Consider the following 16,650-nt stretch of genomic DNA (forward strand, 5'->3'; position numbering starts at 1 on the left):
CAAGCTGTACAAAAATGACATTTGGGTTGTCTAGGAAATAATTAGACGTATGAAAAGGGGAATTCCAACGTCAATTAACACTGGAGTTTCACCTTTTAGACATTAAAACGTGTGGCAGCTAGTTGTAAAAATTCACTATCATAAGACACTAGTACAATAAGAAGAAAAGGCACCAGTTATTTTTTATTATTGGCATCGGTTTTGCAACCGAGACATATGTGGACGAGGTAAAAAGAACAGATTTTATGCCTCGGTCATGGACTGAGATAAAATCAGATAGGAATATGCCTCGGTTCTTACATAACCGAGGTAGTATCCTATTTTTTTTTTCAGATGCAACCTGTTTTTCAGTACACAACCAGAAATTGTTTCAGCAACCAGAAATTGTTTCAGCAACAAGAAACTGTTTCACCAACAAGAAACGGAGTGGTGCAAGTCAATGTTTTTCACACAATCGGAAAATCCCAATCCCAATCCAAGAACGAAACAGACCTAACATTTCCCAATTTTAGAAACCCAAAGTGCTTGTGATTGTGAGTCTTCACTGGCCTAGCCTCAAAAGCAGAAGAACAAGAGTAGATGAACACCTTCTGCAACGAACCAGAAAGCTCCCTTAGGGTTTCCAATCAAACAGGGCTTCGACGGCTGGAGGAAGATTGTCGGTCTAGGGCGGCGGCGACAACGGAGGGGAAGAATGGTGGAGGCAGCAACGACGGAGGGCTCGCCGATCTGAAGCGGCTTGGCGATGGCGATCTGGAGCGGTGGATCTAGAGCGGCAGAGGCAGCAACGACGGAGGGCTCGCCAATCTGGAGCGGCTTGGCGATGGCGATCTGGAGCGGTGGATCCAGAGCGACGGAGGAGGTACAGCGGCGGAGGCACGAACAGAGAAGAGTGAGAGAATGAGGGAAGAAGAGAGGAAGAATGGGAGAGCACGGACAGAGAAGAAGTGAAAATGAAGAGTTAATGTGAGAGCACGGACAGAGAAGATGTTGGGCTGTGGAAATGAAAAAATCAAAGATCACATCATGCCTCGAGTTTCATCAGAACCGAGTTAGGTGGCAGGAGTTGTATGCCTCGGTTTCGTCTAGAACTGAGTTAGTAGTGCCCTTTAGGCATCGGTTGCTAGGCAACCGAGTTAGTAGCTCTTATCAAACCTAACAGTTGTTAGTAGAGCAGGTTTAGGCAGAGTTTTATGCCTCGGTTTTACGTAGAACCGAGTTAGTAGCATGCTTTAGGCACCGGTCATGGGACAACTGAAGCATATATATTTAAGCTATTATTACGACTCTGCCACCGCACTATTATACGCTTCGGGTTCGCTTAAACCGAAGCGTATATTGCGCTTTCTAATCCCATTTTTTTACTAGTGAGAAGTCGAAAGTCCTAGATTCTAACATCAATTACCTACAAGACGTCAAAATTACTATTTTTCTAAATGTCTTGTAAAAATTTGTAAAAACAAAACTCACACATTGTTTCACGCTTTCATTTATACTTAAACCTGAATTTTCGAATACGAGTGTAAGGAAGAAGAAATGTTAAATTTTTATCACTTACCTCTTGCAAAAGTGTTTCTCTTGCCTTTATTACTTTATTAGTTTTGACTGATTTATATCGTTTTTTTGATTATTGACGTCCTTACACGAGTTGAAACTCTATCACCCCCAAGTGAACCAACTGGTTCGTTCATAAGTGCAAGGACAACATATGTTAGATTTGTATTATTTACCACTAATATATGTGTTTTCACAAGTGGAGGTTACAATTGATTCATTTCGTGTTTTCGTTCTCCATTGAAGGTCTATCACAGCGAACAACAACGTCGGGAAGTTCTTCTCTCTCCGTTGTTGCCAATGACTCTCTTCTATCAAGGTTAGTTTTTTGGTTTTGATAAACATTACAATATAGCCATATATTATTCGATACGTGACTTTTAGTTTTCTTATTATATTTTGTGTGTTGTTTCATGTATTTGTCTTTGATATTTGTCAAAGCGATGTAGTAGAATGATTAACCTATACAACAAACCAAGATGGGGATGAATTGGTTTCTTATCGCAAATAATACCTTAATTAATTTTCTCATATACTATAAATTTCTTAATAACAATTTAAACAAATAAGAGAGTAAGGAAGGGAGAAAATTGCAAAAGTGATTTTTATAATGGTTCGGATTACACAGATTCCACGTCTAGTTGTTAATCTTAAATGAGAATTAACGCTTCACTATTAAAAACCAACAAATTGTTACAATAAAATAGAAAATAACATACTTTAAGGTTAGAACAACTCTCTTCTTACCCCAAGAAATGAAACTCGTTTCCCTTGAAACCCACAAGGGATGAACACCTCCTCCGAATGCTTCACGAATGATGAATACATCCTTTGAATCTTCACAAAGGATGACAGACTTTAACTCAGCAATAACAACAACACTCAATCACAACTCCCGTGAAATTTCTTGCTCTATGTCAACACTAAGTTCTCAAAGCCAAAGCACAAGGGTTACACAAACCCTAGAACACACTTATCACAACACACAACAAAATAGATAAGTTTTTCGAAATTCAACTATTTTGTATGTTAGAATGAGAGTCCCCAATCCAATTTATAGAGATCTCACTCAAGGATACCTTCAAAAATTCGTTGTCAGCTATTTAACATGTGATAATTGATTATCCACTTATGGTAATCGATTATGCATTGAATGAAAGCACAATAGTTAAAAACTTGCTTGAAAATTCTCATGATTGCTCGTGATAATCAATTATGGCAAGTCAAAATCGATTACTGATAATCGATTATTATAAGTTAGTAATTGATTATCTTCAGAATAAAAGGAGGTTTTTTTTATTCAAAACAAATTTTAACACAACCTAACGCAAACAATACATAGAATCAAAGATAAATCACAACCTATACAAAAATATACTAAATTACAAAAGTTTTACCACAAGACAAGTCTTCATGAAGGTCTTATTGGAACAAGGTCTTCCTTATAAAAAATATGTTCTTTAAAAATCTTTTTCAAATCTTTTTATCTTTCTTGAAATGCAATCAATAAAGAATGAATAACAATGCAAGAGTAAAGGGAAAGAGAAATTCACACAATGATATATACTAGTTCGGCCAAGCCTACATCCAATCTTCTTTTAATCAACCTTAGATTGAAACAAAATTCACTATAATGATTGAGTTCTTACAAGCAAGATATAGAGACAACCTTTTCAATGTACTCTCCTCACAACTCTAAATCACTTATAGCAAATATATCCAGAAAGAACAATCATCTTTCTGTCAACCCTTAGATACCCCACTCTATGTCACAAGAACTCCTCTAAGTCCTTCTTCCTGGCAAGCACCAACAAGGAACCACAATCACTTGATTGTAAAATGAAAATTGATCTGGTACAGTACACCTTGTTGTGTAGAAAATGATCAGCCAATGTAAGCTCTTCAATTCTTCAAAGAATCTTGATGAAATTATCCAAATGTATGAATTCTTGGTTCTTGAAGAGAGTATGACCTCTTGTAATAAAACTCAACAAACAATGTTAGATATGAAAGTTATGAATCATCAAAGTTGTTGAAAACAGAAAACAATGCATCTATTTATAGATATATCAGTACAGATGCATTTTAATCGATTAGCTAAATAATGTAATCGATTAAGTAAATCATTCTGCTTTACCAGATTTACATTTTAGAGCATTTAACATATTAAGCAAAGCACATAATCGATTAAGCAATTAATATAAGTCATAACATTTAAAAATATGACCGTTAAGATAGTTATGACTATTCTTGAAAAAAGTTTTCAAACAATACGCATTTTAACCTATTAAAGAAATAACATAATCGATTAAGTATCATACCTAAACAAATTTTCAAAACTTTTTCATTCAAATTACATCAATCCATTCATTAAGCATGTGCAGGCATAACCACGAGTTTTAAACGATTATACCCATAATGTAATCGGTTAAAACTTGTTGTTTTGCCACAATTAAGTGTGTACTGATATTTGATGAATCTAACAGATTATTCAAACTATGTAATCGATTAATTCATACAGATATGTAATGTGAAAAGAGTTGTCAACAGAAACTCATTTGAAAACAATGAATGCATGTCATAGATAGTTCAAGCACATACACAGATATAAACAATCAATAGTTTTGTCATGTGTAGGAAACTATAAAACATTTATGTTGTCATCATAAAAAAATCATATGTGAGATATGGGTTCAGCTTTCCATAGCTCCCCCTATCAACAAATATGTCAAGACTTGGACAACATACATGATCATCTATTCATCTATAGTATAATAAGGAATTATATAGTTTGGACTTGGCATGTAGAAGTACTACACAAGTATACAACGTCAAAAGGAACATATTATATTGATGAATGGATGAGTGATCATTTAAAGAACATGGTACATGATGTTGGTAAAGAAAATTTTGGAAGAGTTGATTTATATGATTCTCTTAAGAACGATATAAAGGAAGAGTTGTATCTAGGATGCACCAACTTTACACGACTATCAGCAACTTTGAAATTGTTTAGAATAAAAGAAAGGAATGGTTTGATCGATAAAAAATTCAAAGAATTATTATAGTTGTTGAAGGGGATGCTTCCAGAAAATAACATGTTACCTATATGTAATTACGAGGCGAAGAAAATTTTATGTCTAATGGGTTTGGAATACCAAAAGAGACATGCATGCTTCAAATTGTGTATTGTATAAAGATGAGTATGTTCCACTAAAGGTGTGCCCAACATGTGGTTTATCATGGTTTAAGAAGAAAATTAATGGAAATAATGGTGATGAAGACACTGATGGTCCATCTGTTAAGGTGATGTGGTACTTGCCTACAATACCTAGTTTGAAACGATTGTTTTCTATTAAAGAATATGTGAAGAACCTTAAATGGAACGTTGATGGAAGAAAGTATGATAATCTTCTTGACACCCAGTTAATTCCCCACAATGGAAGAAGATTGATGAAACATTTCCAAAATTTAGTGTAGAGCCAAGAAACTTAAAACTTCTACTTTCTATCAATGATATGAATCCTTATGAGAACTTAAGTAGAAAACATAGTTCATGGCCATTGTTGTTGATGATTTACAATATATTTCTTTTGTTGTGCATGAAGAGAAAATATATGATGTTGTTTATGATGATGTCAGGTCCTAAACAACCTAATAATAATATTGATTTGTATCTGAAACCGTTAATTGATGATTCGGAAATGTGGTGAGAAGAGGGCATTGAGGTCTTCGATTCATATTCTGAAGAAACTTTTCATTTGCATACAATGTTAATTTCCCAACATATGGAAACTTGAGTTATTACAGTGTTAAAGATTATTTTGCATGTCTCATTTGTGAAGAAACACTAATTATCTTCAATTGAAGGATGACCAAAAAATTGTGTATGCAAGACTCCTTCCTCGAAATCAACCTTATTGTAGATTGAAAAAAGCGTTTAATAAAGTCTTGAAGATGATGTTGTGTCGAGACCTCGTAATGGGAAAGAAGTATATAACTAGGTGAAGAACATTGATGTTGTGTTCGGAAGACATCAAAAGTAGACCATTGAGAAAAACATTTGGAAGAAACGATCAATATTCATTAATCTTCCATATTGTTATAAACTTGATGCACAAAATTGCATAAACGTGATGCATATTGAAAAAAATGTATATGATAGTGTCGTCAAAACTTTACTAAACGTAAAAGGAAAGACAAAAGATGGAGTAAAAACATGACAAGATTTAGATGACATGGACATTCGTTTTGAGTTACATCCACAATCAATTGAAAGATGCACATACCTTTCTCTAACTTGTCACACTCTTTTTAAGAAAGAAAAACAAATTTTTATTAATGTTTAAGTAGTGTGAATGTTCCACAAGATTACTCATCAAATATTACATTCTTATTTCTAAGCAAAATTTAAAGTTAGTTGGTTTAAACACTCAACCGTATTTACCAAAAAAAAAATCTCCTTAAATAATTATATATATATATATATATAACGTAATATTTTAAAAGAAAAATATGATGTGTTTCAAATTAATAAAAAGACTTCTTTACCAAATAATATTAGGATGTCATACAAATAAAAGTAAAAGTAGTTAGAAGCTAGAATCACATGTAAAACATATATTTTTAAGCATCGATCACTACTTACTTTACTTTCCTTTAATGTGTTTTAAACATAGGTTGAGTATCCATTGTCAATGATGTGTCACATTTTTTTTCTCACTCTTCGAGTTATATATGTAGCGATAAAAAGAAAGACAAGTCAACTGGTTTTTCTTCCTATTCTTACTACTTTCATGTGTTCTAAACATATTTAATATGATAATATACTTGTTAAGATGTATCAATGTAAAAGAAAGCATAAAGTTGGAAATGGAAGTAACAGATCAGAAAATAAGGACACCTAATTGATAATCAGTACAGAACTGTTGATAAAAGCAACATCTCTAATTGTGGCACAGCAACACCAATCTAGCCAAAGCAAGAGCATTTACCTCGATCTTACGAAAGTTTCAGCTATGAATAGATGGAAGATACGCATACAAATAATCTTCTTCACCTAAAATAATGAAACCAAATGATACGTGTAAACTCACACTAATCTTTATTTTCATCAAGAACTTTTGAAAATTTTATATAATTTAAAAAACTTAATAATTATCATTCTTATGATTAATACTTTTATAAACTATTAATTTTATGAGTAAATTTACAGAATGATTTTTAATATTATTATATTTATTTATTTTAATCAGTCTTTACTGTTTTATACGCATAAATACAACTTATCCAAATGAAGATTAATGAGGATTAGTATTCTTAAACTAATATCAACCGAGAAAAAACACAAATTAAATAGAAATTTGTGTTTTTATTTTTTTCCCTAATTCTTGTACTAAATTAAATAAATACAAAATGTGATATTATGTAAAACATAAGTATACTTCATATACATGTGTATATTGGAATCTATTCTTTATCTTAATGTTCTGAATAATTATAAAATTTAAATAAGGTAAAATACACATAGAAGATACATAATGTCAAATCATTTTTTATTTAAATATATAGTGTTTATTATTATTATTATTATTATTATTATTATTATATATATATATATATATATATATATATATATATGAATTTCATATGTTTCACATTAAATATCATCATATTTTTTTAATTTTTTATCATGACATATTATTGCGTTAAATAGAGTTTGGCGTTTAGTAAACATAATTTATAGTTGATTTTAAATCATTTTGTAAACATATATATATATATATATATATATATATATATATATATATATATATATATATATATATATATATATATATATATATATATATATATATATATATGAATTTCATATGTTACACATTAAATGTCATCATACTTTTTAATTTTTTATCATATTATATGACATATTATTGGGTTAAATGGAGTTTGACGTTTAGTGAACATATTTTATAGTTGATTATAAATCATTTTGTAAAATTTTTAAATTGCGCTTTTAAAATCAATATCAAACCGATTTATAAATATCTTATTATAAAAAAAATTATTTAGTGGAAGATATTTTGTAAAAGTTATAAAAAAACTATCACAAATAACATGATTTAGGACAATTATGGTGTATTGTCTAAATGAAAATAATACTGAGGTTTTAATTCTTTTCTAAAGAGGTTTATATCCTATTCAAATTAAAATATATTTTTTCTTTTCCTTCTCATATTTTTACATTTTCTTCCTCCCAAAATTTTACACTTAAAATTTTTTTTTCCCAAATTCCAAAACAACATATGTACTTAAGCATTAGTTTCCAAATTTCATCCTTTCTACATCCCTCTCGAATTTTCCAAATTTCTCGTCATTTCCTTCTTCCCTCCCTTTGTCCTATTCTCTTTCTTTCTTCTTCAATTTCTCATTTAAATTTTTCTTCTTCCATTTTCCCTTCGAACTCTCCTTCTTACATTTTTCCTTCTGATTTTCATTCTTCCATTTCTCCTTCTTTCATTTTTCCCTTCTAATTCTCTTTCTTCCATTTGTCCTTTTGATTCCTAGTTCAAACAACAATCATCGTAGAGCCACCACAATGACAATGGAGTTGTAGACGACGATTACATGGAGCGATGAAGTCAATACCAAACGACGGAGCTCTCACTAATAAGGTCACGGTCCACCACAGGCAAAGAGGAATCATTCAAGAGTGGTTCGTACCTAAGGTATAGTCTTTCTAAAACCTCATTTACCCTCCAATACTGTTTTTTTTTATATTTTCTTTTGTTTTCCTCATTTGGTGTTCAAAATTTGAAGCCCTATTCTGAAATTCATATTCTCATGTTTTAAGACCCTGAAAAATTAGGAATAATTATAAATAATATTTGTATGAATTTACCATAGCTTAAATGTGTTGGGTGAATGCATGTAATATTATATAAGTGATTACTATTTTGTTATGATGTTGGAGAGCTACCAAAGGAGTTAAAAAGGGGTTATATGTGAATTTGTGCACTTTTTATTAGTTTAGGCATGCTATGCACTAGACAGACTCTCTTTTGCGTGGGGGAACAAGGTTCGAAGCCTGGCTGTTGCGTTTAGGAATTGAATTTCCTTTAAATATTGTTTGCCTCTATGTGACTGAGTTGTCGAGCTAGGTTCTAAGGTTGGCTAGAAGGGGAGATGACCAAGCTCCTTGAGCTGGGTTGGGATGTAGCTATAGTAGGAACTCGACCAAATTTTATGAATGTTTTGAGTTTTTATATTTTTTTTAATGGTCCAAAACAGTGAGCACCATTAAGTACATGTATTTTTAGGTTCATCGGCGAGAGGGTGAAAAATTTAGATCTAGTTTAGGGGGATAAATACTAAATTAATGATGGTTAGCCTTATAATTAAAACCCAACAACCTTGATAAAATTTTCAGAGAAAGAGTGAGGGTTTTTGGGTTTGTCATGCCAAGGTGTAGAAGTTGAAAGTGTTGGAGATTGAGTACAGATAAAGGTTGCTTGGAGTAGAGGTAGAGAGAGCTAGCCTTCAATGTTTATGATCAAATAATTGTGTGTGAGTGCATGTTCAACCTATTTTGTGTGTATGCCGTGAAGATGGGATATGATAATCATGATTGCCGAGTGGTTTTCTCAAACCCAGCATTGTTGTGTTGTATGCGTTCCATTCAGTGGAATAGGTCTATAACCTTCTATGATTTTAATTGTGTGTTTATGTATGTGTTGATATTCATGTTGCCTTGTGGGTGCTGTGAGGTTGTATTAATCTACTCATAATTGTTAAGTTTGTTTCATCCCAAATGTCATTGATTGGGTTGAGTAATGGCCATGAATTATGAGTTGTTTGTTGTAGCTCTTACTATTATTTGTATTGATACCTTGCAAATGCTTGAAACTTTTGTTGACATGAGCAAGGATGAGAAGAATTTCATGCACATTTGGAACTCGTTTGTTTAGAAGCATGGGTAAGTCCTTGTTTTCTACTGAAGTTATCACTTAATATATCCTTGAGCTCAAACTGATAAACATTTCTAGTTTGTTGATTCAATTATTTTCTTATGGTGGTAGTGTGATTGTATATGATCACATTTCATGCGAATGTGAGCCTTTCTCAAAATTTCATGGTTTGTTTGGACAAACTTTTGTATAAAAAGTTCTTGGAAAGAAAATAACATGTACGAAACAATGAACCTGAATTTTTTACAAGTTAAAATTAGTTTATTTACATGAAATTAAAGTTCTTGTGAAGTTATAAGAGAAAGCTTCTATAAGTTTTCTTATTCATAAGCTAATTTGAGCTTATGGACAAGCTCATCTAAATAATTCTGATTTTATTATCATAAGTTTAATCATGAAAAGAAATTAGTTTCATTAATCCCAAAGTTATTTGTTTGCACTTTCGGAGAACTATCACAAAGTGTTTCTTGACTATGATTCCAGCACAATAAAAGAATGGGTTATCTAAGTATTGTTAGCAAAATAATGAAGATGAAGTTTTGATGATGTCCAAATCAAGTCAAGAGAAATCAAGATTCAAGAAGATTCTTTGAAGACTTTTATTGATATAGAAAGCTTTTGTAATAATTGTAATTTTGTGTCTAGGACTTAGGTTCTTGGTGGTTTTGATTCCATGTATCTTAGAATTATAAAATTTATGTTCATAGTAAAAAACACATTGTATTATTCGATTAAACCTAGTATTAATCGATTAATCCTAGTAAAAGGTGAACACTCAAACTGTCTCTGGAATAATAGATTAAAGTAGCTTTTAATCGATTAGTTAATCGATTAACAAGTAGATTAATCGATTAAATGTAGCCGTTGGAGTTTTCTAGCCGTTGTAACTAGCCGTTGTAACTAGCCGTTGTACTCATTTTGCTTGAGTCAATAAATAGGCTGTCATTTTCCTTCAATAATAACTCTTCCGTTGTGCTCTAGAACTCAAAAACTCTTGAGAATTGTGTGATCTTGTTCAACTAAAGAAACTTTTGTTTGTGGAGGTGTTGAAGTGCTACTATGGTGATAGAGGAATAGTTGGTTCATCCTTGGTGTGTCTGAGGAAGTGTTCGGAAGAGAAAGTCATCCTTCGTAAGTCATCCTTCGTGAAGTATTCGGAGGAAGTGTTTCATCCTTTGTGAAGACTCAAAGGAGGTGCATGTTCATCTCTTGTGGTATCAAGAGAGGTGGTTTCTAAACTTTTACAAATTGTTTCTTTGTGATTGTAATTTGTAATTGTTTTGTGAGTAGTGACCTATTTATCTTGATTTGAGATAAGCTACTGGATGTAGGATTGGTAAGATCCGAACCAGGATAAAATCATCTGTGCAAATTTCTCTCAATCTTACTCTCTTTACTTTATCATTATTATCTTCTTATTAAGTTAAATTGAGAAGAAATTTTAAAAGGCACACGTTCGTATTAAAAACCAATTCCCCCCCTCTTGGTTTGTTATTTCACGTTAACCATTCCGCTACAACCACTCTGACAAGTATGAACACTAATATGTTACTATGTACTTTTTTTATTTGTTATTATAACATAAAATGAATGCATATGATCTTTTATTTATGTACCAAATGATTTATTAACTCATTCTATTTAGTTAAGTAGATCGCTTAAATTAATAAATTCTCATGTAATACTTGATAGTATGCAGATAAAAAACAACCATGGGAATATTGTCAAATGCAGTCATTACTTGCTAATTGTTAGTTCCGATGGAAAGCTTTTTTCATGCATTATTGATGAATGTATATTTATGTTCTCATTTAGCTTTTAATCTTGAATTTTTAATTGGTTTTTGTACTTTATAAAAATATTTTAATTAGGATTTGTTATAATTGGATTTATTAAGCATGATATATAAAAATATGATAAAAATAGTTTTTAGTTACATAAATATTTTTTGGATATTTTAAGGTGTGTTAGTGCAGCTACAACTAAGTTTAGCTTATTCAGGTGTAGAAATAAATAGGTTAAAATTTTATGACACCTTAAAGATAAATCAAACAAGGAAATAATCAAAAACCACAAGAAGTAAAATCAAGCATTACATGAAGAAAGCAAGAAAAGCATGAAAAGATGAAGAAAATTGGCTACGCCAAGAAGAGGGAATGGAAAGCAAAATTTAGACCTTGCAGTTTTTTATATTTTTTCTACAAAAAGGGCTTTGATAATTGATAAATGGTTATAATAAAAGATAATTTAAGGAAAATATATCTAGATGTTTTATGTGATATTTTTAAATAAGGTTTAATTGCTTCCTTTGTCCCCAGTTTGGTTGAATTGTGTCAAATTCATCCTCATTTTTAAAAAAGTTTCATTGTCGTCCTCACGTGGTATAAAAGTGTCAATTGAATCCAAACATAGAAAAAATTTGTGTCAAAGTAGTCATTTTTCCTATATCTCTGTGTCTTCCTTTCATATGTCACTTCTCTGGAGCTATGAAAAGCCTTAAATTGGATAAGGTAAAATGAATATCTGTACTTGATTGTATGAAAGGAAGACACAGAGATATAGGAAAAATGACTACTTTGACACAAATTTTTTCTATGTTTGGATTCAATTGACACTTTTACACCACGTGAGGACGACAATGAAACTTTTACACCACGTGAGGACGACAATGAAACTTTTTTAAAAATGAGGATGAATTTGACACAATTCAACCAAACTGGGGACAAAGGAAGCAATTAAACCTTTAAATAATTACCTTATTGAACTATATGAGTAAATATCAAAAGATAATTTTTGTCAAATCTTTTTGAAGCTAGAAAAGATCTTCTCAAATATTTTTAGATCTCCACAGCAATCAAATATATCTTGAAGATATTAGATTATTTAGAAGAAAATTGGAGGAGATTACACTATCAGAAAGGAGATTATAATAACAAAAAAGCCTAAATCAAAGCCTAGTCTAATTTCGATATAAAGAGATTAAGGAAAACACATTACGGGAGCGAATGAACCATTTAAGGGGTGTCCATAATTGATTATGACTTACCATAATCGATTATCACATTTAGCCATTGGAGTTTTTAGGAATGTTTTTGGTTGTTGCGCATTCATTAAATGCATAATCGATTACCATAACTAGATAATCGATTATCACGCGAGAAAAAATTGACAATAGATTTTTGGAGGTGTCTTTCAGTGAGATCTTTATATATTGGTTTGAGACTCTCATTTTAAAACATGAAAACATATTAGAGTATTTTTTTGTGATAAGAGTGTTTTAGGGTTTGTGTAACCCTTGTGTTGTGGCATTAAGAACTTGATGTTGGTATAAAGCAAGAACTTTCACTAGGATTTTGATTGACTATCGTTGTTGTTGCTGACTGAAGCATGTCATCCTTTGCGAAGATTCAAAAGAAGTGTTTCGTGAAACATTCAGAGGAGGTGTTCATCCCTTGTGACCTTCAAGAGAAGTGAGTTTCATCTTTTGTGGTAACAAAAGAGATGATTTTAAAAAGGCGCTATCTATTGGTCTATTTTAAATTATGACTTAAAAAAGTAATATTAATTACCTATAGATAGCGTTCTTTTAAATAAGCGTTATCTATTGTTTCACACATTCATAGATAGCGCTTATTTAAAAAAAACGTTATCTATTAGGCATTATCTATGTCCAATTCTGTAATAGTGAGTCCTTTGTTTGAGGAGAAGAATGTTAGAATACAAATAAAGTCTCACATTGGATAAAATAAGAGATGAACATGTGTGAAGATCTATTTATATGTTGAACCTCCCTACATTTTTATATTATATATTGATTTTTGATATTTTTAAATGACGTATATTTTGACTTAAAATTTAAAAGTAAAGACTAGAAATTTACATTTATTTTCTCTACAACATATACATAAATTTTATGTCGGTTATATATACATCTGATATAAATTTATGTCTCTCACAATTATGTTTTACCTACGTTAGACATAAAAAGCCAAAACATATTATATGTAAAAAGTGTTTTTTTACATTGATTGAACCAAAATAGGTAACTTTAGTCCACGAAATTACAAAAATGTTATTACGTTTCTTTAATTTACATTTTTCTTAAAATTGTAACCTATATAATATAATTAAATGTAATATTTATAGTCGTGTTAGTCTAATCCAACTCGATTTTGCATGAGCTAGGTCTTACCCAATTTGGTTCTCCCTTGCCTGGGCTTGCCCCATGTATACTTCCATAACACGAATTGATTAAATCCTATATTAATTTTGAATTTTAAAATCCAAAAGAGTTGTCTCCAATCTATGTGTAATCCAAATTCAAATAATTAGATTAGACATAAAATGCAAAAATATAAATTAGATTTGAGATAAATCTTTTAAAATAGACTTAAATGTGTTCTATTCTAGTGTGTTCTATAATATGATTCATGTTTATAACACTCTAAGGTCCTTTCTTTTTTATTCAAACCATGTCATTTGAAACCGTGAAAGTCCAAGTGCCTGCCACTGTCAAGATGAAACCACTCGCTAGGAGGTTAAGATGCTAGTCTTCTGCAGAAAGTGCTGGCAAAGCTATGGTAACAACATAAGCTGATGAAGATGCTCGTTAGGGTGATGGTTAAATTGAAGCAATTTTTTATGGGCGTAATTCACCAATCAAGTTTCTATATATCAATGCATAATTTGTTTTCTATTAATTGAATGAAAAAGTGAACCGATCATTTTGAAAAAGAAATGTTTCAGTCATTCTATTGGAGTATTAATTAATTATTTATATAACAATATGAATACAGTGAATGGATCGTTGCTTATATATTAATTCAAGGTACGAAAGAACCTAATTAGTATTAATTACTTAGGTTTAGGAGAAAAAAAATGAGGATTTGTATATATTATAGATGGATTATAGATTAGTATAGATATTGATTTTAGATATATTTCTCGAAAATTAAAATTACTTAAGTTTTAGCTGAGATCCATCGTGCACTTAAATGCAATGAACAAATAAATCGTTTTGTTGATTAATAAATATTATAATAAATACTTAAATGTAAAACTTTAATAAATAATCTAAAAATTTAAAAAGGAAACAATGAACATTACAAAAATAAATTTAACTTCACTTCAACAAATTTAGACTAAAGCCTAAAAGAGTTTAAACTTGTCTCTAGACACATGTCTTTTCATCATGAGATATATTTTATCGTTTCTTAAAAAAATGTACTTGATGTTTATTTCGATTAGAATATTTTCAATATATCCATTTTATAATTTTTGTATTGGATAAAAATGTGAGAGTCTATTTCTTTCAGTGGAATTAACATCAAAATTTCACAAAAAAAAAAAAAAACAGAACAGATATATACCAAAAAAATATCAGCTAATATTTTGCTAGCATCGTTCTGTGACTTGCCTCAACAAATTAAGGTAAAATTGTTTCCTACAAGAGAGTGGTGTTATGCATATCTTACGATGTTCCCATAAAATATCTATAATTGTATAACCTACACTAAACATTGCTTCAACATAGACACATTTTTAAACTAATTATTAAAATAAAAAATCAAATTAATAGAAGATTTATAACCCCAAATTAACCTTTAATTTGAAGAATCAGAATTTTGTTGACTAGTTCATCATGTGGCCAACACTGCTTTGCAATATACCAGGAGTTTTACCAAGACAATACAGGATTTAACCCTTGTAAAAATGAAAAGCCAGAGCTGCTTGTGTTGGTGAATAAGGGTGTGTCAATAAAATGATCGAATAATATAAAATAAATAAAATAAAATGAAGAGTATTATAGTAGTTATTAATAGTCATTACGTACATAGAAAGTTAGAAAAGGACACAAAAACCGCATACTATGTTTCTTTCTATGTGATTGTGAAAAAGACGTGGTTATTTTAGGATTTTTACTACAATCGTGGCCCGTGGTTTTCGATTTGATGTATTTGCAAAGTTTACACAATTAACCATTTGCTAAATATTAACCCTTAAGCGTGGGAACTTAAAGCAATAGGAGGCATTGGTCTCCTCAAAATTTTGCGAGCCAATCACCAAATCGAAAACAAAGAAGAAAATGAGCCTTTATAAACCCTTTTGATGAAGCATTACCCAATAGCAATAATAACAATCCTTTAACCTTTCTTAAAGCCTGTATTTAGAGGGAGGACGATCAAGTAAACTTGATTTAGTCTCCCTAAACCCTAAAATTTGGTTCATTCTCCCGTCCAAATACTGAACATGGGAAACTGTGGTAGCAATCCCAAGACCAATGAGGGTCCTTCGGACATTCCAGAGCCTGTGACCGAAGAGGTTGAGGTTGAACATAAGGAGAGTGAAGCAAATATTGAGACCAAGACTGAGGAAACCCTAACTGATGCAGAGAATAAGTCTCTAAGAAACTTGCTTGATGAGGTATCACATTTTTTTTTCTTCAAATTTCAATCACATTTATTATTTAAAGAACGAAATTAACTACAGTTGATATATATTAAAATAGGAAGCTGGTAATTTAGCCTATTAATAATTGTGAGGTTGTGGCAGAAAGTAGAAGAGGCACTGAAGACAGAGGAAGTAAAGGCTGAAGCAAAGGCAGAAGAAGCTCAAAGTGGCTTGGTGAAGGTTGAAGAAGAGAAGCCAAAAGCAGAAGAAGTGACAAAGACTGAGGCCTAATTATAAAGAATAGTGTTCATGCTTGCGTTATATCTTGAATACACAAATTTGTTCTCTTTCTGTTCAATGGTCAAGAAAAATTGACTACATCTAAATTCACCATATGGATTTTGGCTTCTTCGTTTAATATATTTATATCTCAATTATTTTCTATCAAGATTATTATTGATTTATTTGGATTTATCTATGTTACTTTCTCTTTCTCAGTGTTTTAATCTAATTATGAAAATTATAGACTATACGGATGTTTTAATCTAATTATAGAAGTTATAGGCTATATCCTACCCGTTGAGAGAGTTTAAGGTTTAGTGAGATAAAATTCACTTACATAAAATAAAATACAGGTATTACTGATTGTCAAAAATTTGTTGAAAATGTTATAAATTCATTATTAACAATTTTTTCGATAGATTTTCGATGAGTCGAAATCTGTCAGTAAATTGTATTC

At 30.9% G+C, this 16,650-nt stretch overlaps 1 protein-coding gene across 1 annotated transcript; it reads left to right on the plus strand.

Moving 5' to 3' along the window:
• Positions 1-15,588: 15,588 nt before the first annotated feature.
• Positions 15,589-16,359, plus strand: LOC108326701 (uncharacterized). The gene is made up of 2 exons (XM_017560308.2): positions 15,589-15,944; positions 16,074-16,359. Exons 1-2 carry the CDS (start codon positions 15,771-15,773, stop codon positions 16,200-16,202), a joined length of 303 nt encoding a protein of 100 aa, XP_017415797.1. The 5' UTR covers positions 15,589-15,770; the 3' UTR covers positions 16,203-16,359.
• Positions 16,360-16,650: the final 291 nt, after the last annotated feature.

This window comes from Vigna angularis, chromosome 1, assembly GCF_016808095.1.
Source record: "Vigna angularis cultivar LongXiaoDou No.4 chromosome 1, ASM1680809v1, whole genome shotgun sequence".
Classification (NCBI taxonomy): domain Eukaryota; kingdom Viridiplantae; phylum Streptophyta; class Magnoliopsida; order Fabales; family Fabaceae; genus Vigna; species Vigna angularis.